Source organism: Parambassis ranga, chromosome 21, assembly GCF_900634625.1.
Source record: "Parambassis ranga chromosome 21, fParRan2.1, whole genome shotgun sequence".
Lineage (NCBI taxonomy): Eukaryota > Metazoa > Chordata > Actinopteri > Ambassidae > Parambassis > Parambassis ranga.
The window spans coordinates 6,134,589-6,157,076 of record NC_041041.1 but is presented as its reverse complement, the minus strand read 5'-3'; the positions used below and the strand labels follow the sequence as shown (position 1 = coordinate 6,157,076).

Genomic DNA, 22,488 nt, shown 5'->3' with positions numbered 1-22,488 from the left:
TTCATAACCTTGTTTCATAACATAAACTGAACAAATAAACAGTATGAATACAATTTGTGTAACAGTAAAAACTGTTATTGCTACCTGCACAAAAGCCAGTCTCCAGTTTCTCTCTCAAAGAGGTCGCATAGCATCCCTGAGAAGAAAACACCCATTATTTCGGTCTGAGGATATAGTGCAGCACATCAGGGACAGGTGAGGAGGGCATAAGCTGTATCAATAAGACATCCCTCCCCAACCTTGATCTAGGAATTCTGTTTTCATTTCACATACTCTTGGACAAAGACTTTGATGATTAAGTGGTTGAAATGTACCAAAACTGTGTTCAAGCTTTCTGCTGTAAAAGTTGTGGGAGGTCTGTTGAGACTGGTACTCATCATCTCAACATCTGCACTGTCTTCCCAATAATGTAAAGATCATATAGATCCACTGTAATGCAACCACAATAGTTTCAGCTTGTCAACATCAACAACCTGTCATGTTTGTTCTCTGTATTATCTGATGTTTGTTCCTCTCTCTCTCTCCTTCATCCACTCTGTCTGCCTCCCTCTTCTTCTAGTTCTGTACCTGACCTGACCTGTCAGCAGGAAGGTTCTCCTTCAGGAAGGTGATATGGTGACTAATACCGGTATTTAAAATATCTGATGCCCTCTTCTAGTTGTTTATGCATGTAAAAGGTGCTAACAAGGAGCTTCCTGTACGTGGAACATAGGTTTCTGTCCTTACTTTTAGTTTGAATAACAAAACAAGTGAAAAAATATGAAGGTTTGTGGCATGCTGTAAATGTTTTGTCCTCAATCCACCCCTTCAACCATCTTTTTCAGACTTCTTCATCTTCATAGCAGGACCAAAAATGAACATGTGTCATTTTTACAGTCACAAAAATTTGTTAACTGCATCACAGTATATTTTGGTGTTTATGTGTTATGTTATCTTTCTAATGCCGACCAGATACAACATAAACCATATTTTCCCTGGCTGAATCCACAAATACATAATATTAAATGCTATTACTAATTACATGTAAACAAATTAGAATGATTGATCATCAAATCCGATTTTGGTCCACGTATTATTGTTCATTTTATTTCATGCTAATATTGATAGAATAACACAACATATTGAACGATAAATATCAAACACTTCCACCTTATCACCTCTTGGAGTCACTAGAGAGCAGTGAACACCAGCAAACATCACATGCCATCCTTGGTTTCACTGATCTTTCAGAACTCAGGATCTTCCATCATTAACAACCAACTGACAATCCTCATAGAAGCACCTGTTCTCAGTAGTTTTTTAATACTTAGTATGCTGTTCAGTTCCAATCCCTGCAGCAGAATGTGTTCAGATTTAAACACATTGGACGCAACCATTGAAATGTTATCAGAGAATGGCCAAATATCAAACAACCAGGTGATTTCAATTCCTGGGCAAATGAACTTCCAGACATAAAACCAATGTGAATATATATATATATATATATATATATATATATATATATATATATATATATATATATATATACAACATATGAAAACACTAATAAAAACACTAAAATCCATAAACTCATTGGCATATATTTACATTTACTGTGTTTGTATAACTGTCTTCGACAGCCTGTTTTTATTTTGTGCACATTGAAGTAATCCTCTGAGTGTCATGGAAGAGAACATGAACCTCCAACACAAACTTTGGATCGTCAAAATTATCCGGTTATCATGGCACCTGTCAGTGGGTGGGTGTGTTAAGTAGAAAGTGAACATTTTGTCTTCAAAGATGATGTTAGAATGTTAAACCAGTCTGTTGTGTTTCCGGCTGCAATGACACAAATGTGTGTGTCATTGTGTAAATATTATGCATATGTATGCATTGTGTAAAATCCTCTGAGCCTAAACTATATAGTAAATTGAAATAATAAAACATCCACATATTACCACCACACTTTGTTTTGCCAGTACTCACAGAAATCATACATATGCGGAAGATCACACCACCATTGAATCATTTTCCATTCATTGAATTCTGCCAAATTGTACACAAGGATGGCAGCAAATCCGCTAAGTATAACCCCTAATGTAAGATAAGGCCATCGAGTTTTACTGTGTCTGTACAACACTTCAGTTATCTCACTCACAGCTAAATCATTTTTTGCACATTTAAGCATTCCATTTGTTGTTTCATGGAAGAGAACATGAACCTCCAACACGAACTTTGAACCCTCAAACCATTTTCTTTCTCCTGGGGAAAACTCCTCATCTCTGGTGTGATGCATCAGCACCACAATGACTGGTTTATTGCTTGATGACACTGAAAGAAAGAAAATAAATATTAGATTATATTTTTGAAGGTGGGGCAAAGCTTATACTAAAAACACACAATTACACTCTTGGTACATCCCCACATTAAAATTTCATTTAACATTAAATATCTGAGGAATGTATTTGAAATGACAAAAACAAATGCACATGTACCTTCTGCATGTCTCTTGACTGCTTCCACATCAGAGCCAATACGGGTTGAGATTGGACAGAAGACAATGGCGACATCACAGTCCTGCAGGGATGATGATGTCTGCACCCATGTACATCCTCCCTTTAAATTATCCAGTATGGTCTTATGAGCACCGTGGGTCGCACCCGTAACAACAGGGTGAATCTTGATTTTTTGCAGACACATCACAGCTGACAATGGCCACAGCAGGGTGGTCGCTGTGAAATGATTAAGAATAGTTACCATTAGTGTTCATATTCATATTAACACTCAAAGATCAAAGATTCACTGCACATTAGCAGCAGACTCACCTCTTCAGTTTAACTCTACAGGAGTGGATGCTGTTTCTTCTAATGGGAGACACAGTTCAGATTTATTAACACATGCACGACACAAAGTTCTGTTGTCTTCTGCACAGACCTCTGTATAAACCACTGTAGTCTAAACAAACGTCAGTCCACATCTGTACAGAATGGGCCCAGACTCTGACAGTTGGGTGGGTCATGCTGCATATTGTATTGAGTTGAGGACTAAGCTAATTCTGTCATGTTTTGACAGGTCAAAAATGAAGGACTACGAAATATTCGCCACATATTATTTTAGCATTTCCCCATAGTATTTCTACTGACAACGTGATAAAGTGAATCACATACATTCACCACTCACATATTGGATCATTTCCCGAATGAATAAAGTAATTTCCACTAGTGTAATATTTATGCAGAAATATATACAGTAACTCTCCACACACTTTCAAGCAGTGCTGTAGGCTACATACATTGTGACAGTTACAGGGACAGTATGTAGGTCTGCGTGCCACTTCGAATAGACAAAATGTCCATCCTAGCCTGAAATGGCGGATTTGTACGTGTGTTGTCTCACAAAGTAGTAAAGTTTTAAACAAAACGTTTGGCTACATGACATTGCAAATACATGTTTTTTGCATAAACTTCATGCAAACAGTAATTTCCCATTACTTTAAACGGATTTGAAACGAACTTTGCATGTCATACTGAATGCGAAGTAATGAATCAATCATACTCTTTTTCCATAAAATAATGGCAATACTACCTCAACAGAAACAGTCTTACCCGAAAGGAAGAGGGGTCCATCTTCTGGCTTCTGCGGCCGTGCTGTAAAACCTCGTTTTATTTTGTATATGACCGTGATTACATATAAATCAGTCACTTTCACTTTCACTTTCCGCCCGCTGCTGTGAGACACAAGGAGGAGGAAGCTTCTACCGAATTTCTCTGAAGTCACGTGGTTATAAAATCCACAGTGCGCTGGGTCTTCTGTTCAATCTGTTGTCTTTGCAGCGGAAGACAAGAGACGCAGATTCATTGGTAAGAGGTCTCTTCTTACATTTCCATTAAACTGCCGTGATCAAGACATGTACAGTTCATTACTACATGTTAATTTGTGTTAAGTTTAGGAACTTATTCACACAAATGACAATGTGGACATTTGACTAAGAGAGCTAGAAGCATTTCAATAATGTGGTGGCATATGGCACACAATGTATGTACACTGTAAAATGTAACAAGTTGACATTACTTTAAAAAAAAACGGATTGCCTTGAAATTATAAGTAAAAATAAAGTATGACATTAATTTTAAATCATTACAGCTGAGCAAACTTGACTATAGTTAAGTCAAAATAATTTGTCATAATAATTAGTTATAATTATATATACTATACTAGGCTATATACAATATCAGTTCAGATTACATCTGACAAAACGTCTGAGTTATGTAAGTAACTACTCATTAAAAGAAAAAAAGGTATCCTGCGAAATCTAAGTATTCATATTATGAGGAAAATATGAGGAAGCTGATACTGAGTGGAGGATTTGCACCGTAATGTGCATGTCATATAGCCAAGTGCCACCTAGTGTCAGGTACAGGTGTCAAACAGTGTGTTTAACACTGCTTTTACAGACTGGATGGTGAATACAGTTCTTTACTACAACATGTCTCACTGATGTGGTCATATTGTCACTGACTCTTAGTGATGTTAAACATGTTACTTTTACCAGAAGTGAAGGACTGGATTTAACAGTGGATGAATAAATATCTCTTTTTGGCATAAATTTGGTTGAATTTAAAAACATGAATTCATGAATTCATCAGCTCCTATCATTAAGAGAGAAAGAAGAAGAACAGTCTATTGTGTCTCTACAGGCTGCAGAGTCAGGCAGTGGGAAAGTTATAAAAAGAAGAACGACATTCAGTCATTGACGTTCAGATCAGTCCAACCACACCATCAGACCAAGATCCAAGAAGAAGAGGTAAAAAGTTTATCTTTAAGACTTTTTGTGTTTAGAACACATTTTCTACTTTACTGAAGTGAACCTTATAAGGACAACACTGTGTCTTAAAACTGATTTAAATGTTTTATGTCAGACAAAAAAGCAGTTTTAATAACACTCTGTCTGAATATAGTAACAGCCAACAGTGATGCAGTTCTGCTGCACTGTGACTATGTTTGGTGGATTGTTCTGTCTGTTTTATATGGACAAACTTCAGTGGAGTATAAATACTAAATGAGTGAATGTACTTTATTTCTTTCCACCAGTAGAAACAGCACAAAGATCACTCTGTCATATGTCTTCTAGTCTCTGTGTTCACATGTCTTCTGTTTCAAATGCAGATGGCTGTGGAGGAAGAGAAATGGCAGAACATCCTGGAAGAACTGAAGAGCTCTGAAATCAAAGACTGTGTTCCATGTATGTTTAACTATTTACATTTGTTTGTTGTTTTCTATTTATCTTTCCTCTTGTAAGATCTGACACAGTTTGTGTTCATGTGACAGTGTTCAGTAAATGTATGTTTGCTTTGCAGGTGCTGAAGAGTTGAAGAAGAAAATTCAAAGTCTCCACAGTGATGTTTTGGATTTTCTTACTTATGTGGTGAAGAGTTTACCTTCAAAGAAACCAAGAACAGGTTATCTTGTTATTTACAGCATTACAAATGTATCTGAATATCTTGTATTATTCATCACAAATGTTGTCTCTGTGCAGCTGAAGAGTCAAATGTCTGATTTATCACTCAGCTACAGTTTGAGCCAAATTTGTACTTTCTGCCTTTCTGAGTACAAAAGGTTCTAAATAACATAGTGTTTGTGATCAGAGGATGAACATGAGCCTCTGTACAGATGTCTGCAGCCAGTCATCCTCCGTCTTTTTCTTAACCTGCTTGTTCTGTACAGGGTCACAGAGGAGCTGGAGTCTGTTCCAACTGCCACAAACTCTGAGGCCTTTGTTTGACTCTTAGTGAGACTGGATGGACAGGTGGATGAATGAATATCTCATTTTGTCATAAATTTGGTTGAATTTCAACAAAGAAGCTTTTGATGTATTGAGCTACTGTAGCTTCCACCAGTCTTCCACCTTAGGAGCTCTTTTAGGCCAAAGATGCTTCATGAATAACTGTTATCTAAGAAAACTCTCAGCGTGCTCATTCTGAGAATGTTCCTAGAATTCTATCAGTAAAGGCCTCAGTGTGAGGAACCTTCATGAACATGATCTGTGGTTTGAACACAGTCTTGTAGCACCACATAGCAACACAAATCTGTGCAGCACCCAGAAAATCAGCAACATGTAACACTTGTTTCCACAGATCAAGCCAACCAGGCTGCAGACAATACAGAGACATCACAACCTGACAGTCCAGAAGAGGAGGATAAACCTGATGACATGGATCCAAAGAGTGAACCACCTGTAAGTACACTGTTTTTACTGCTGACCAACCAGCACAAATACCACTACTACTACTACTTTGATTATGCACGCATTGTGATATTTTACATTCAAATTTCTTAAATTAACTAAAACAAAACATGAGTGTAACTGTCAAACTGTTCTGGCTGCACAGTATGAAGAGATAACAACTCCATGAAAACAACTTTTTTAGCTTTACTGATTGTGTGAGTTCTGAACACAGGACTTGTTCATCTGCTGCATCATAAAAGCTCGGGGAGACATCACAGCTCATACTGTAAGAAGACTTGATTTAATCTGTTCTCTAACACATAATCAAACTTTGTATTGTGTCTGCACAGGCTGCAAAAAATATGGAGACATCACCATCACAACCTGACTGTTCAATAGAGACATCTGTTAACAGGGAGGAAGAAGAACAGTCTGCTGTGTCTCTACAGGCTGCAGAGTCAGACAGTGGTGAAAATATAAAAGAAGAACAACATTCAGCTAATGACACTGAGCTCAGTCCTAACAACCAGTCAGACTCACACCATCAGAAGAAGATCCAAAAAGAAAAGGTGAGAAAGACATTTATTTTTAAATGGACATAAAGATTAAAAAGAATGAAATATATTTGAAGCTCCTGCATTAAAGTTTAGAACAAATATTTGTCTTCACTGGAGTTAACCTCATTAAAACAACCCTGTCCTAATAAAACTGATTTAAAACAGTCCTGAATGTGTCAGTCAGACCAAAAAGCATTTTAATAACACTTGGTCTGAATATATCAGCAGCCAACAGGAAGAATGCTGATGGTAGAGGGGCAGGGTTGGAATCAGCAGCAGTAATCAGCTCTACAGATAATTACTGTTACCTCTCAGCTCATGTATGCTGCACAACGAACACGTTCCTAAAACCTGGACAGAGACACATCAGTGATGGATTTAACTCATGACTCTTGTTAGTTCTCCTGTGCTGTGACTATGTTTGGGGGATTGTTCTCTCTGTTTTATATGGACAAACTTCAGTGGAGTATAAATACTAAATGAGTGAATGTACTTTATGACTTTCCACCAGTAGAAACAGCACAAAGATCACTCTGTCATATGTCTTCTAATCTCTGTGTTCACATGTGTTCCGTTTCAAATGCAGATGGCTGTGGATGAAGACAAATGTCAGAAGTTCCAGAGAGAACTGAAGAGGTCTGAAATCAAAGATTGTGTTCCATGTATGTTCTACTATTTACATTTGGTTGTTGCTTTCTGTTTATCTTTCCTCTTGTAAGATCTGATCTTCCACCAGTCTTCCACCTTAGGAGCTCTTTTAGGCCAAAGATGCTTCATGAATAACTGTTATCTAAGAAAACTCTGTGTGCTCATTCTGAGAATGTTCCTAGAATTCTATAAGTAAAGGCCTCAGTGTGAGGAACCTTCATGAACATGATCTGTGGTTTGAACACAGTCTTGTAGCAGCACATAGCAACACAAATCTGTGCAGCACCTGGAATATCAGCAACATGTAACACTTGTTTCCACAGATCAACACAACCAGGCTGCAGACAATACAGAGACATCACAACCTGACAGTCCAGAAGAGGAGGATAAACCTGATGGCATGGATCCAAAGTGTGAACCACCTGTAAGTACTCTGTTTTTACTGCTGACCAACCAGCACAAATACCACTACTACTACTTTGATTATGCACACATTGTGATATTTTACATTCAAATTTCTTAAATTAACTAAAACAAAACATGAGTGTAACTGTCAAACTGTTCTGGCTGCACAGTATGAAGCGATACCAAGTCCATGAGAACAAGGAAAAACTTCTTTAGCTTTACTGATTGTGTGAGTTCTAAATACAGGACTTGTTCATCTGCTGCATCATTAAAGCTCAGGGAGACATCACAGCTCATTCTGTAAGAAGACTTGATTTAATCTGTTCTCTAACACATAATCAAACTTTGTATTGTGTCTGCACAGGCTGCAGCAAATATGGAGACATCACCATCACAACCTGACTGCTCAAAAGAGACATCTGTTAACAGGGAGGAAGAAGAAGAAGAAGAAGAAGAAGAAGAAGAACAGTCTGCTGTGTCTCTACGGGCTGCAGAGTCAAACAGTGGGAAAAATATAAAAAGACTACATTCAGCTAATGACACTGAGCTCAGTCCTGACAGCCAGTCAGACTCACACCGTCAGAAGAAGATCCAACAAAGGGAGGTGAGAAAGTTACATTTATCTTTAAATGGACATAAAGATTAAAAAGAATGAAATATATTTGGAGCTCCTGCATTAAATTTTAGAACAAATATTTGTCTTCACTGAAGTTAACCTTATTAAGACAACCCTGTCCTAGTAAAACTGATTTAAAACAGTCCTCAATGTGTCAGTCAGACCAAAAAGCATTTTAATACCACTTGGTCTGAATATATCAGCAACCAACAGGAAGCATGCTGATGGTAGAGGGGCAGGGTTGGAATCAGCAGCAGTAATCAGCTCTACAGATAATTACTGTTAGCTCTCAGCTCATGTATGCTGCACAAAGAACACGTTCCTAAAACCTGGACAGAGACACATCAGTGATGGATTTAACTCATGACTCAGTTCTCCTGTGCTGTGACTATGTTTGGGGGATTGTTCTCTCTGTTTTATATGGACAAACTCCAGTGGAGTATAATTACTAAATGAGTGAATGTACTTTATTACTTTCCACCAGTAGAAACCGCACAAAGATCACTCACATCACACATGTCTTCTGTTTCAAATACAGATGGCTGTGGATAAAGAGAAATGTCCGAAGATCCTGAGAGAACAGAAGAGCTCTGAAATCAAAGATTGTGTTCCACGTATGTTTAACAATTCAATTTATCTTTCCTCTTGTAAGATCTGACACAGTTTGTGTTCATGTGACAGTGTTTAGTAAATGTATGTTTGCTTTGCAGGTGCTGAAAATTTAAAAGCGAAAAAAGCATTTCAGCCAAATGATGCTGTGGTGGACAGTTTACCTTCAAAGAAACCAAAAACAGGTTATTTATATTAGGAGTTATTTACTGCATCACATTTATCTGAATATCTTGTATTATTCATCACAAATATCGTCTCAGTGCAGCTGAAGAGTCAAATGTCTGATTTATTATTCAGCTACAGTTTGAGACACATTTGTACTTTCTACCTCTGTGAGAACAAAAGGTTCTAAATAACGTAGTGTTTGTGATCAGAGGATGAACATGAGCCTCTGTGCAGATGTCTGAAATTTGGTCTTTTAAGTAGTTTAAAGTTCTGATTTCAGTTGAAAGTCTTCCAGCACCACTGACATGTTCTCCTCTTTTCTAATGATGGTACATGTCCATGAGTTCAAACCTCACACACATCACCATCATTTGAAAGATTCTCAGATTACATCTTGAACAATGTTCCTAAAACATGTTAGGTGAAAAATCAAAGTCATGCAGACCCATTTATTTAGTTTATTTTGTTTTGTTTAAAGAGGTGTTCAGTTGCATCTTTTAAATAAACAGCTGAGTTCTCATCTTTATAAAAATGAGGAGCAGCCAGCTCAATGCCCCTTTAAACACTACTCCCAGAATCCATTGAACAGCTGCTCACATTGATCTAATGAATGATTAGTATGTAAACCATGGACAGTGTGAAGCATAAAGGTTTATTTCTTCTAAAGACAAACTGAGTCAGGCTGTTCTCTTCATTCAGCCTCTCTTCAGTGGTTCAGTGTTCTGGCTCATACCCAGCTGCTGCCATGGTTGCTATGATGATACTCAGAGGCTCATGTTCAGCTGCTCAGATGAAACTTGTGAAACTAGAGATGACAACAACTAGTTTTACATTTGTCAACACTAATGCAAATATTGTTTTTCATTTTTAGCCTCATGGGTTCCCACAGTGACTTTCTCCTGTGTTGTTACTGGTGAGACTTTTGATGCTCATAAGACCATAGTAGAAAAGGTGAAGAAAAGAAGCTGGACCTTAACAACTCGGGTGGAGACAACAGAAAATGTGCAGGAATGTGACATCATCATTTTCTTCTGTCCAATCACATCTCGTATTGGCTCAGATGTGGAAGCAGTCAAGAAACATGCAGCAGGTAATGTACAGAGGGTCACTGAGATATGTGTGTTTTTGTGATTTTAAACATCCCACAGATATTTAATGTTAATGTACATTAGTTCTTTCATCCCTCTGTTGAGGCTCGTGTGGCTCTTAGAGGCCCAGCTGATTTGGGAAATAATAATGTGAATAAATAATAATAAATTAAATGTATTTTTATTTTTTCATTATTTTCGGTGTAATACTAATAACTTTGGAGACTGAGGTGGTCTTGTGACATTAAAATTAAACTTGTTTTAACATTTTGTAAAAAAAAAAAAAAAAAAAAAAGTGTCACCCTCACGTCCTGTATGTGACACCGGACATACTTGTTTAATACATAGACTGATATTATCCGAACACCTTCATGAAAATAACAAAGGATGCATTTGGAGTAATATCGATCTTTTGGATTCTCATAGTTGTACACACACTGAATTTCACTCTTATCAGAATAAAACCAGCATTTTTTTGCTAATATATAATAAACTACATGTTTAGTGTTCTCTTGAATTTACTGGTCAAATAGGATTTGTGGCTCTGAATGTGTTTTATTTGGTGGGAAACCAAATTGCTCTTTTAATGCTGAAGGTTGCTGGCCCCTGATCTAATCTTATGGTTTTAGGTTTAGGTTTCATATTTTGTTCTTCTCTCCTCCAGTGTCATCCAACAATAAACCAGTCATTGTGGTGCTGATGCATCACACCAGAGATAGGAAGTATCCATGTGAAGAACGGAAATGGTTTGAAGATCCAAGGTTTGTGTTGGAGGTTCATGTTCTCTTCCATCAGACTCAGAGAGGATTACTGCAATGTCCACACAACGACCAGGCTGTCAGTAAAATACAACAAGAGTTATACAGACACAGTAAATCTCTATGGTTTTGATTATAGTTCAGAGGTTTTATTTTCCAGATTGAAATCACTTCGTTTGATCCTCTGCTGTTTCGTGGTCATGTGAGAATATGGTTACATCCAGTGTGTGCACCATGAGTGTGTGGATGTGTTAAAAGGTAAACTCATACTGATAGATGGCTTCACTCTGAGAATACATACATGTGACCTGCCCTCCACCCACATTGTATTTGAAGAGGAAACAAACAATGTAGTTACTTTGTGTATATATTTGTTGTGCATGTCTACAGCAGAGGGCAGATTTCACCTAACAGTGAACAAAACTCAGATCATTTGTTAAGTAAAAAATAAAGCTGATAATAGGAAATATTATTTAATTAAAGTGGCAACACCACTAACAGACAGAGTACACTATTAGCATGTATGTATATTGCATTGTATTATTACCAGTTCTTCATAGTCAAATTAAGCTGATACAGAGCAGTCTTCATCATCTTGAATAGGTTACATTTGCTAAAATGACCAAATTACTACATACATATTATACTGCTTTTACAAAATTTTTAAATCATGTACTTCTTTTGTTGAATATAATGTAATTCATTGTCATGTAATTCCTGCTTCTATGTTATCTCACCATTTGTGTTGTTTTTAAGGTTTATGTATGTCTGAGTTTGTAGACATCTTGAGGGACAATGCAAAAACTGAGGTCTGCTTCTAAATGCATTCACAGCTCTGTAGCACCTCCAAGAGGTGAGAAGATGAAACTGTTTGATATTGTTTAATATTGTTTCTTGTTATACATGTCAGTGTCTGCATGACATAAAATGAACAATAATAAATGGACAAAATCAGATTAGATTTTTGTGTAACTTGATTAAATGTATTTAATTAAATGTAAATAAAAAATACTTTCTAACAAAGATAACACATAGCCAGCATATACTGTGATCAACTCCCAGTGACCGCAAAATTGACATTATGTTCATGGATCCTAAAGACAACAGTTTTATGAATGAATACAGGCTGAGCAGTGAACAGAGGATGTTTCAGTGGTCTGCACCATTTTTTTTTTTTGGGGGGGGGGTCAAATCTTTGGTGGGGACATGTCACCTCTGTCTTGCAACTACATATTTCACATACAATATATTGTATTTTATAAACACATACACACACACATACAAAAGGAATCTATTTCATGTTCAACTAAAATAAATGGATTCCTATTGCATCGTTAGGATACTGATGGCAGCATCATTCAGTTTAATAATGTTAAGCAGATTATTTAGGAAAGCAGATATTATTATGTATTATTATCAGTAGGCATTACTGTGTATATGTTCTCTATTTGGTGGAAGGAACAACAGCGAAACAGGTTGCAGCAGTTAACATCAGTACATAAAAGTAAGAACAGTACAGTTTCCTTCACTGTTCCCTCATAGCATAATCATATAATTTACATGCATCCCTTCACCTCCAAATACCAAACAGAGCTTCCCCACCTCTTGATTTTTTTTGTCCTTATGCAAGTTTTTCAATGAAGTCATCTCCAAAGTCGATCATGTTTCTCAGAGCACTCAGGATCAGAGTGTCCACGTCATCATTCAGGTCAATTTCATGGCTGTAGTTCTTCACTGGAAAGATGCAGTTCATTGGGATTCCTACTGTTGAGCTGAATTCTTTCATCTAAACACAAACGACACATAGCACTCTTGAAACTCTGAAACATTTTGAGATAAAATGAAATCACTTCATTTCTATGAATGACAGAAACTGACCTTCTTCTGCAGATATCTGCTCTTGTACACATTCTTCAGGTCTTTTTCTGTGTCAGGGCAGGCTGCATCAATGTTGGTCATTATTGCCATTTGAGGAATTCCTGCAGACACATGAATATTAATTATTCTCACTATGTAAAGCATGTTTTAATTTAAAAACTTAAGACGCTTACTTTTGTAAGCATGGTTTAGTAAACAAGCATGGTTTGGGTGATGTTACAAGGCAAACATTTTTCATCTGCAACAAGTTCCCACACTTTCTTTGAGACTAGCATTATTCCTGCATCAAAAGGCAAATTTAACAGTCATAGAATACCAGCCTATTAAATTGCCTTCAAAATTTGACTACCACAGTTGTTTAAGTAGAGCTGGAATTGTGCCTGAACCGATTCAAGAACGTCCTGACAGGAACTCTTACCCAGGTCATCAGCTGCCTCTCTGACACTGCTCATCTTCTGCAGAACTGACTCCTTAATTTCTGACACGTTGGCAGATAAAACACAAACCAGAACATGGACTTTGTCATCTGGAGCAGGAGCTGGGTTGTAGTCACGATCGTTTTCTGACAACTTTGATATTAGTTTGAACTGATAAACACAAAACACACACAAAAAACAAGTTCCCTGAAAGTTTCTTGACACAGTCTCCAATCTGTGGATTGTTTAATGTGAAACATAAACACATAAAACATGAATATTTACTCATGTAATAATATTTAAGAACTGTAATATATGTTGACAGAACTATTGCTCTGTATCTGTCTGATTAAATAAAATGGCACATGTACCTTGTAACCCTCCATCACGTGTCCCTTCATGGCCAGCATAATGTCCTCAGGAAGAACACCACTATCCGTCCCCTCTTCCAGACCCATGATGTCATTGAAGACCACAGGATAATATGTCTTTTTAGTTCCTCTTCCTGTCTGGATTTTATGTGTTTGAAACTAAAACACAAACAAGATGAAATGTTGATTTTTTTTTTTATGATAGTGAAATCATCTACAGACTTGTTTTTACCTTTTTCCTATTGTTCTTTGAAAGATAATTTTATAATGGTTGCAGACAGGGAGAGATTTACACCTCCCTCAGCAGAGCCAAAAACATCATCAGGGAGAGTTCCCACCCTGGTGGTTTGCCCTGCTACCCTCTGGCAGGCGCTACAGGTGCAGCAGGACAAGCAAACAGATTCAAAAACAGCTTCTTTCCAAAAGCTGTAACCACCCTGAACTCCCACATGCACTGATTTTAATGTGCAATACTACATAGCCAGATTGACAATATACAACATGTGCAATATATATATATATAAGTTATATATACTTCAAATGTATACCATGTGCAATATCCTCATACGAAATACTGTATATAGACCATATTTATATCTGTGCACCCACTCCTGTGTTTATATTGTAAATATTTGTTTTTTAATATCTTTTCTTTGAATAACATCCCATACATCTCTTTTTTATATATTGCTTTTTTATCTCATTGTACTTGTGTATAGTGACAATGAAAGGCATTCTATTCTATTCTAGTCTTATGTTATTTGTTAATGCGGATACCCGACTAAGTAGTTTGTAAAATTACACTTCTTACAGTTAAGTTGACCTTCAAAGTTTTTCCTTTAGAACTTTGTAAACTGTTAAAGTGACCTTTAAGATTCATCATAATGAGCGAATTAATTTTCTTTGTGAGGTGACTGACCACTAAAATCTATGTTTTTTCCTCCTTCAGAGTCAAGGCGATACGGTGATTTATAATTATGTTTAGAGAAGGATAATCAGCAAACATGATGCCTCAGGCCACATCATGAGCTGAAACTGAAGTTCTCCTACTTTTTTGGTGTAACTTCTGTCACTGGTGGTTGCAGAGACTGCAGCAGAAATTGTCATTCTGCGTCGTATGACGTTGGTGACTGAGTTGATGAAGCTGGACTTTCCTGCTCCAACAGAACCGTACAGAAGAACTCTGAGGTGTTTGATGTCTTCATTTTCTGGCTTGTACTCCTGCACATACTGAAGATTCCTCCCATTATCTCTGATAAGAAATATTATATTTAATTTATATAGTTACATAAATGAATCAATTAAATCCATTATGATATAAATGTCGGTTTTGATAATCGATGCTTACATAACAAGCAACGTCACAAAGATAAGATCACAAATGTAGTTTTTTTCTGCATTTTAAAGAGTCAGAGCTTATTCTGCTCACCATCATTTATATCTCCTAATCAAACATTATATGTTTTGTAAAATGTTCACATCTTTTCCTAAACCTATAGTTCTGATGCTTAACCACAATAGTTGATTTAAATTTACATTTTAAGAAGTAAACTTACCCCCAAGGTAAATTTCTCCATGGTTTATCAAAAGCTACAGATAATTTTACAGAGAGAAGAGACAAACGTTAACAACATTCAGAGTAATGATGGAAATGTAAATATGAACTACAGTCTTACTGGGAGGGAGTGGGGGTTCTTCTGCAACAAAGAACAGAATAGTAACTTTTTAATACTTAAGTGTCAACAAAGAAATAATTTGTTCTAGTCATCTTGCTTTTAAGTTTTTATTTGTTTAGTGGTGAATTATGTTACTTACGAGGAGGAGATCTCACAAACAATGTCTTAAAACGGCTTCCTAAAGAGAGAGAAAAATATAGAGTATGTCAATAAAGATTCTAACTCATCCAGGTTATTGCTTAATCAAGAGCTAGAAGCAGGGCAACTGGACATCAAAACTCTTTTGTCAATTACTAGTGCATTTGGAATTTCTGTTCTGTTTTATCGTCATAGATTTTGCCACCATTTACAGCAAAGTAGTGTAGTTCAATGTAACAAGAGTTTAAAAACATTATTGTAAAGTCAACAATTAGGTGAAAATATTTTAGGATCACAATGCAGCCCCTATACACACGGTTGATGTAACTTTTAATATTTTTAATAGACTACGTGCAGGTCTGCGGGAGTTAATGATTTCATTAAGGCATTGATTTGTTTTCTTCAGTTTTATTCATATAAAAAAGAACTACAGAAGTATTTTACTGAATAATCTCAAGAAGAACTTACTGATATTGGAGTCACTCATCCTTTTGCCGTCGCAGTGCTGTGACAATATCACCACAAACACAGCACTGTTCTTGTTGAAGAGCCTCCCTTACACTGTGACTCACAATAAATCAGCTCTACATTTCAATTGTCTCAGCCCTTCACAGTTTGTTGTTTATTCGTTTGTTGGATATGTGAAAGTGAAACTCTGAAAAGAGGCAGTGTCTTTATGTCACCGGTCATTTACTTTGTTGCAGAAGAAGAGCAGAGCTGCAGAGACTCCAGGGTAAGATGTGTCTTCTTGTATTTTTACTAACTGAAGTCTCTTATTGGAGTCAAAATTTATCATGTTGATTTTATTGTCATTTTAAAATCTTTTTATTCTTGCATGACCCATTCTCCAAGAAATGATTTGTTTACTGATTTTTCAGTAAACAAATAATCAGCAGATTATGATTTTAGAGTTTGTAGGTCTAATTGTACGCTGGTGACGATCGATTTAAAGTCACTGGTAAATTAAATTGTTTTATTGACATACTTCATGTCTGAGGATACACACTTTTTTAAAGGGACGTTTAGAAAAGTTTAGAATCTGTCTCTGAAGAGTAATTTCAAGATAAGCATAGGCTAATGAAATGCACATTGTACTCATCAGAGATGTTGATAGGACTGCTTGTGGAAATATGATGTTGTAACTCATTTGTAACTAAAAAAACTGATTACATAGATATCCACATACAGACAGAGTTATGACATTAAAAAAAATGATGAATTTGGGTTTGTGTCTGTTACTCATTCTCAGAAAACAGGCAACCAAGTTCAGAAATGAAGAAGATCTTCCCTATCATAATTGGTGAGACCTTTGGTGCTGATAAGGCCATACTGAAAAAACTCAAGTATAGAAAAAAGAAAAAAAAGGGACCCATTCCCCAACAGGAATGTGACATCATCATTGTCTTCTGTCCAATCTCATCCCGTATTGGCTCAGATGTGGAAGCAGTCAAGAGACATGATGAAGGTAATGAAAACACTTACATTACAATTTGTTGATCTATATATACAGATTGACAATGCTTTTTCAACCAGTTTTTGGTGAGCTGTTGTCCATATTTATACAGCCACTGTTTCCTTCCCCCGGTAGTAAATGTTCATTAATTGTTTCTCTCTTGCCTTCCAGTGTCATCCAGCAATAAACCAGTCATTGTGGTGCTGATGCATCACACCCGAGACAAGGAGTTTTCACCAGGAGAAAGAAAATGGTTTGAAGATCCAAGGTTTGTGTTGGAGGTTCATGTTCTCTTCCACGACACTCAGAGAGGATTACTGCAATGTACAAGAAACAAGAAAGCTATCAGGAAAATAAAGAAAAAGTTGCGCAAAAATTCTTTGCAGATTTTGTTGAGAAGATTGTAGCTATGTGGGCAGCTGTAGCTCGGATAGAAGAATGATTGTCCATGAAGTTTGTTTGTTGCCAGTCACTGGTTGTGCACTGATATGGTTGTTCTATTTGTGTGTTAAAGTGCTTACTTAGAGTATCTGCACACATGTCTTGTGTTGCTCTTGCAATTAAAGTAAGTAATGCTGCTTCTCTCTGTATAGAGTACAGTGAAACAACATCAAGGGTCCATTTCAGAAAGGACTTTAAACATTTGTGTCTTTATGCTGATTTGTATCTTCACCCTTGTGTGTGTGTGTGTGTGCCTGCTTTAACCAGTTTTTATATACTAAGAAACAAAAAAGAAAACTAGTGAGGAATGGAAGTCTCCTTGTCATGAATTATGTCACTGACAGTTGATTCTCTCAACTGTAAATAGATCTCATGTGTAAAAGCTCAATATAAAAATAAAGCCATGAATGTTTTCTACAGTGTTTTTTTATCAAAAGTTCATCACAATCACTTTTGTGCTCTGCTTATAAACAGTGATGACTGGTATGAATGGGCTAGTGGGGCTAAGCCCTCCCTACGTTATGCAATACAAGATGAGATGAGAAGTTGTTGTCTTAAGAACATACAAAAGTTTAATGTTTAGTTTTAGTGAAATAGCACCAAATAGGTAAAATAATAACACATGATATCTCAAAATGGGCTAATTTTATGCAGCCCGAGTGCATCAAATCTGCTTACTTATTTTCTGGGTATAAATGATTGACGGGTATCATGTTCATCCCTGACCATTTACGTTAACTTCATTTAGCCCACAGGCCTATCAGTTCTGACCAATTAGCAGTGGGCTAGCACCAGGTAAATGATTGACTGCTGTCGGTTCACGCCCCTGTGATCTACTTTTCATTTGGGCTGATTTCATTTAGCCCAACATCGAAGAAGAAGAAGGGGAAAAAAGGAGGCCGCTAACATGAATGAGGTGGAAGTATTTCAGCACACTCAAATGATTAAGTCTTTTTTACAAAGTAAAATGGGACAGGACAGACTGAATGTCCTGGCTATGCTCTCCATCGAGCAGGAGTTCATCAGAACACCAGACTTTAATGACATGGTCATTAAGATCTTTGCATGCCATAAAAGCCATCAGTGTGCTTCTTTTCAAATAAGGTAGGCCCCAGTTTATACACTGTTTAAATGACAGCAGCCATGCTGTCTGGCCTTTGTTGTGCTGTTATTCATTGTCTTATCCAGGGTCCAGTGGCCAGGTAATAACCACCAACAATATTACCAGAAAAGCTCCCCCACACCAACACAGATCCTCCTTATGGTTCATGGTGAGAACCACACATGTAGAAAACATTTGCTTACTTTTTCTGCATCTCTCAAAGACATGACTGGTGAAACCAAAAATCTCAAATTTGGAATCATCAGACCAAATACAGATTTCCACTGGTCTAATGACATTTCTTTTGTTTCTTGGCTTAAAAAATTTTCTTGTTGTTCTTCCTCAGTAGTGTTTTGTTTCATTTATTTATTTTGCAGCTATTCGACCATGAAAGCCTGATTCACGCATTCCTCTAACCAGCTGATGTTAGGATGTGTCTGCTACTTAAACTCTGTGCAGGATTTATGTGGATTTTGATCTGAGGTGCTGTTAATTGGTTTATGAGGCTGGTAACTGATAAACTTGTTGGTTTAACACTTTTGTGTTTACTACTTAATTACATATGTGTTCCTTTAGTTATGATGTCTTTGTGACATATGTAACAGAGGCAAATCAGAGATGACTAGAACCTTTTGTAGTGAGCTAGGTGACAGCAAAGCTACCATCTGTTAAACCAGTTACAGTGCATGTTTGTTTTAAAATGTTTGAGTGGAACAGAACACTGTGCTCTGATTATTAGATAATCTTTTGCCATTGTGATTACGAATCTAAAGATGCCATCAGTGAAACTGGCATTAATCTGGTATTTGGATAACTGAACTGATGTGTGGTTGACCACAATGGTGGAAAGGTGCTCAGAAGTTTCCATTGTCTTTCTAAAAGTAAATACATTAGTAGTAGTAGTAGGAGAAAAAAACTATACTCCAATAAAGTACAAATCAAGGTTTTTAATACTTAAGTACAATAGTGAAGTAGTCCTACTTTGTTACATTACATCACTGCAATACAATACTGTTTAAAAAAACATTTTATTTAAAATCAGCTTGAACAAAACATTGTGTTCTGATTAGTAGATAAACTTCTGCCATTGTCATGGCTAATCTCAAGATGTCATCAGTGAAACTAGCATTAGTCTCTTATGTGGACAGTCCACTGAGTAAGACGTCACAGGCTTGTCAGGCTTTTGTTTTTAAATCTAACTCACGCACCTAAACACAGAGATTGCATTGTTATTCTGGGTTTCGTTTTCGACAAAAGAAAATTTCAAGTAAGCACATCATTATTCAGTTCTTAAAACTATGGACTTTCATGCATCTTGGGGTGTTGTTTATCAGACTGTGGAAGAGGAGTGATCTGTTAAATTCAAATGTTCACCACTATTCAAGTTCTTCCAGAATATCTCCCAAACCTTTTGGGGTATTTCAGTTTCAGGTACTTAATAAAAATGAGAAATTTTGGTAGCCAATATAGAGAAGGTTAATGCAGATGATAAAGGCAATGGGCAACAGGTGCCTGTTTCCTTGAAAGATTGAAAATTAAAGCAGAATTAGATAGCATTGAGTTTATGTAATTACCTCTTTTAGAGCAGCTTTGGCAGGAGTTAGTTGGCTGTGTGGTCCGTACTGTTTGATGGCTACCTTTATGTGGATTTTGATCTGAGGTGCTGTTAATTGGTTTATGAGGCTGGTAACTAATGAACTTGTTGGTTTAACACTTTTGTGTTTAGTACTTAATTACATATGTGTTCCTTTAGTTATGATGTCTTTGTGACATATGTAACAGAGGCAAATCAGAGATGACTAGAACCTTTTGTAGTGAGCTAGGTGACAGCAAAGCTACCATCTGTTAAACCAGTTACAGTGCATGTTTGTTTTAAAATGTTTGAGTGGAACAGAACACTGTGCTCTGATTATTAGATAATCTTTTGCCATTGTGATTACGAATCTAAAGATGCCATCAGTGAAACTGGCATTAATCTGGTATTTGGATAACTGAACTGATGTGTGGTTGACCACAATGGTGGAAAGGTGCTCAGAAGTTTCCATTGTCTTTCTAAAAGTAAATACATTAGTAGTAGTAGTAGGAGAAAAAAACTATACTCCAATAAAGTACAAATCAAGGTTTTTAATACTTAAGTACAATAGTGAAGTAGTCCTACTTTGTTACATTACATCACTGCAATACAATACTGTTTAAAAAAACATTTTATTTAAAATCAGCTTGAACAAAACATTGTGTTCTGATTAGTAGATAAACTTCTGCCATTGTCATGGCTAATCTCAAGATGTCATCAGTGAAACTAGCATTAGTCTCTTATGTGGACAGTCCACTGAGTAAGACGTCACAGGCTTGTCAGGCTTTTGTTTTTAAATCTAACTCACGCACCTAAACACAGAGATTGCATTGTTATTCTGGGTTTCGTTTTCGACAAAAGAAAATTTCAAGTAAGCACATCATTATTCAGTTCTTAAAACTATGGACTTTCATGCATCTTGGGGTGTTGTTTATCAGACTGTGGAAGAGGAGTGATCTGTTAAATTCAAATGTTCACCACTATTCAAGTTCTTCCAGAATATCTCCCAAACCTTTTGGGGTATTTCAGTTTCAGGTACTTAATAAAAATGAGAAATTTTGGTAGCCAATATAGAGAAGGTTAATGCAGATGATAAAGGCAATGGGCAACAGGTGCCTGTTTCCTTGAAAGATTGAAAATTAAAGCAGAATTAGATAGCATTGAGTTTATGTAATTACCTCTTTTAGAGCAGCTTTGGCAGGAGTTAGTTGGCTGTGTGGTCCGTACTGTTTGATGGCTACCTTTATGTGGATTTTGATCTGAGGTGCTGTTAATTGGTTTATGAGGCTGGTAACTAATGAACTTGTTGGTTTAACACTTTTGTGTTTAGTACTTAATTACATATGCGTTCCTTTAGTTATGATGTCTTCGTGACATATGTAACAGAGGCAAACCAGAGATGACTAGAACCTTTTGTAGTGAGGTGACAGCAAAGCTACCATCTGTTAAACCAGTTACAGTACAGTTCTGCTTTAAAAAGTAAGAGCGTAACAGAACACTGTGTGATTACTAATCTAAAGACGCCATCAGTGAAACTGACATTAGTCTGGTATGTAGAAAACTGAACTGACAAGTGGTTGACCACAATTGAAAGGTGCTCAGACCTGCATATCAGATCAACAACCAAAAGTTTCCATTGTCTGTTTATCTGTCTATCCATACCACACTCTGATACAATACCAAGACGTACATGACCTAAAACTGCAAGAGTTCAGTGTAAATGTCGATCAGATGAGCCACCTGCAAGGCTGTTAACACCTTCTTAGTCAGCTCTTTACTTTATGAGCTGTGAAAGAGCAGGAGATCAGGGAGACACTGTTAATATTGATTCTGCATAAATTAAAGTGTAAAATTCCTCTTGTGCAACAGATGAATAATCACACAAAAAGACCACACAAATAAACTCTCTGGTGTTATTGCTCTTCATGAAAACATTCAGACTGATGAGTTAGAGTTGAGCGGCCACCTGCTGGCTATTACTCCTTGTATAATGACTAGGTTGCAAATACCTCTTGTAATAGTGTGTCTGACTCCTAGGACCATGGTTAAGGTCAGCAAGTGGTTGGTTGAGCTGGTTCAGCTGTTCTTGTTCAGCTGTTCTTGTTGCTTCTAACTCAGCATTGTAGGAAGAATTACATGATTTTTTTACCAAGCTGTGGCTGGACTGAACATGGCTGGGCAGGCCCTGCTGAACAAAGTGCTGAAAACCAAAAGAGAAGGAACAGAGTGATTCCTACCCTTCCAACCACCTATCATCCCCTCTAGTGGCCTCAGTGCAGACATCTATCAATGGAGTGTACTCGAACAAACTGTTTAAGCTCTCTAGAGCTAGTAAAAGAAGGCCCTTCGTAAAGCCAGGACAGCCTACTATTCATCACTAATAGAA

The 22,488-nt window shown here is 36.8% G+C and overlaps 2 protein-coding genes and 1 long non-coding RNA gene across 3 annotated transcripts in view; 1 reads left to right on the top strand and 2 right to left on the bottom strand.

Moving 5' to 3' along the window:
• The window catches only part of LOC114426624 (uncharacterized protein DDB_G0283697-like), a 403,048-nt gene that overhangs the window by 120,146 nt on the left and 260,414 nt on the right, over positions 1-22,488 (top strand). Inside the window, exons 10-15 of the mRNA XM_028394144.1 lie at positions 6,114-6,214; positions 6,556-6,774; positions 7,349-7,424; positions 7,734-7,834; positions 8,180-8,419; positions 8,970-9,045. Coding sequence (XP_028249945.1) covers positions 6,114-6,214; positions 6,556-6,774; positions 7,349-7,424; positions 7,734-7,834; positions 8,180-8,419; positions 8,970-9,045 — 813 coding nt within the window. The remainder of the gene's footprint in view (positions 1-6,113; positions 6,215-6,555; positions 6,775-7,348; positions 7,425-7,733; positions 7,835-8,179; positions 8,420-8,969; positions 9,046-22,488) is intronic.
• On the bottom strand, positions 1,581-3,733 carry LOC114426669 (uncharacterized). The gene is made up of 4 exons (XR_003669368.1): positions 3,585-3,733; positions 2,805-2,843; positions 2,475-2,711; positions 1,581-2,310 (listed from the first exon to the last, which is right to left on the bottom strand). It is a non-coding gene; the product is annotated as an uncharacterized LOC114426669 (long non-coding RNA).
• LOC114426642 (interferon-induced protein 44-like) overlaps positions 12,620-22,488 on the bottom strand; it is a 114,838-nt gene continuing 104,969 nt past the window's right edge. Inside the window, exons 1-9 of the mRNA XM_028394177.1 lie at positions 16,002-16,099; positions 15,535-15,573; positions 15,396-15,416; positions 15,276-15,309; positions 14,770-14,971; positions 13,720-13,878; positions 13,351-13,519; positions 12,933-13,033; positions 12,620-12,840 (exon numbers count right to left, since the gene is read on the bottom strand). Coding sequence (XP_028249978.1) covers positions 12,676-12,840; positions 12,933-13,033; positions 13,351-13,519; positions 13,720-13,878; positions 14,770-14,971; positions 15,276-15,309; positions 15,396-15,416; positions 15,535-15,573; positions 16,002-16,020 — 909 coding nt within the window. The 5' untranslated portion in view covers positions 16,021-16,099 and the 3' untranslated portion in view covers positions 12,620-12,675. Of the gene's footprint in view, positions 12,841-12,932; positions 13,034-13,350; positions 13,520-13,719; positions 13,879-14,769; positions 14,972-15,275; positions 15,310-15,395; positions 15,417-15,534; positions 15,574-16,001 lie in introns of the transcript that reaches the window.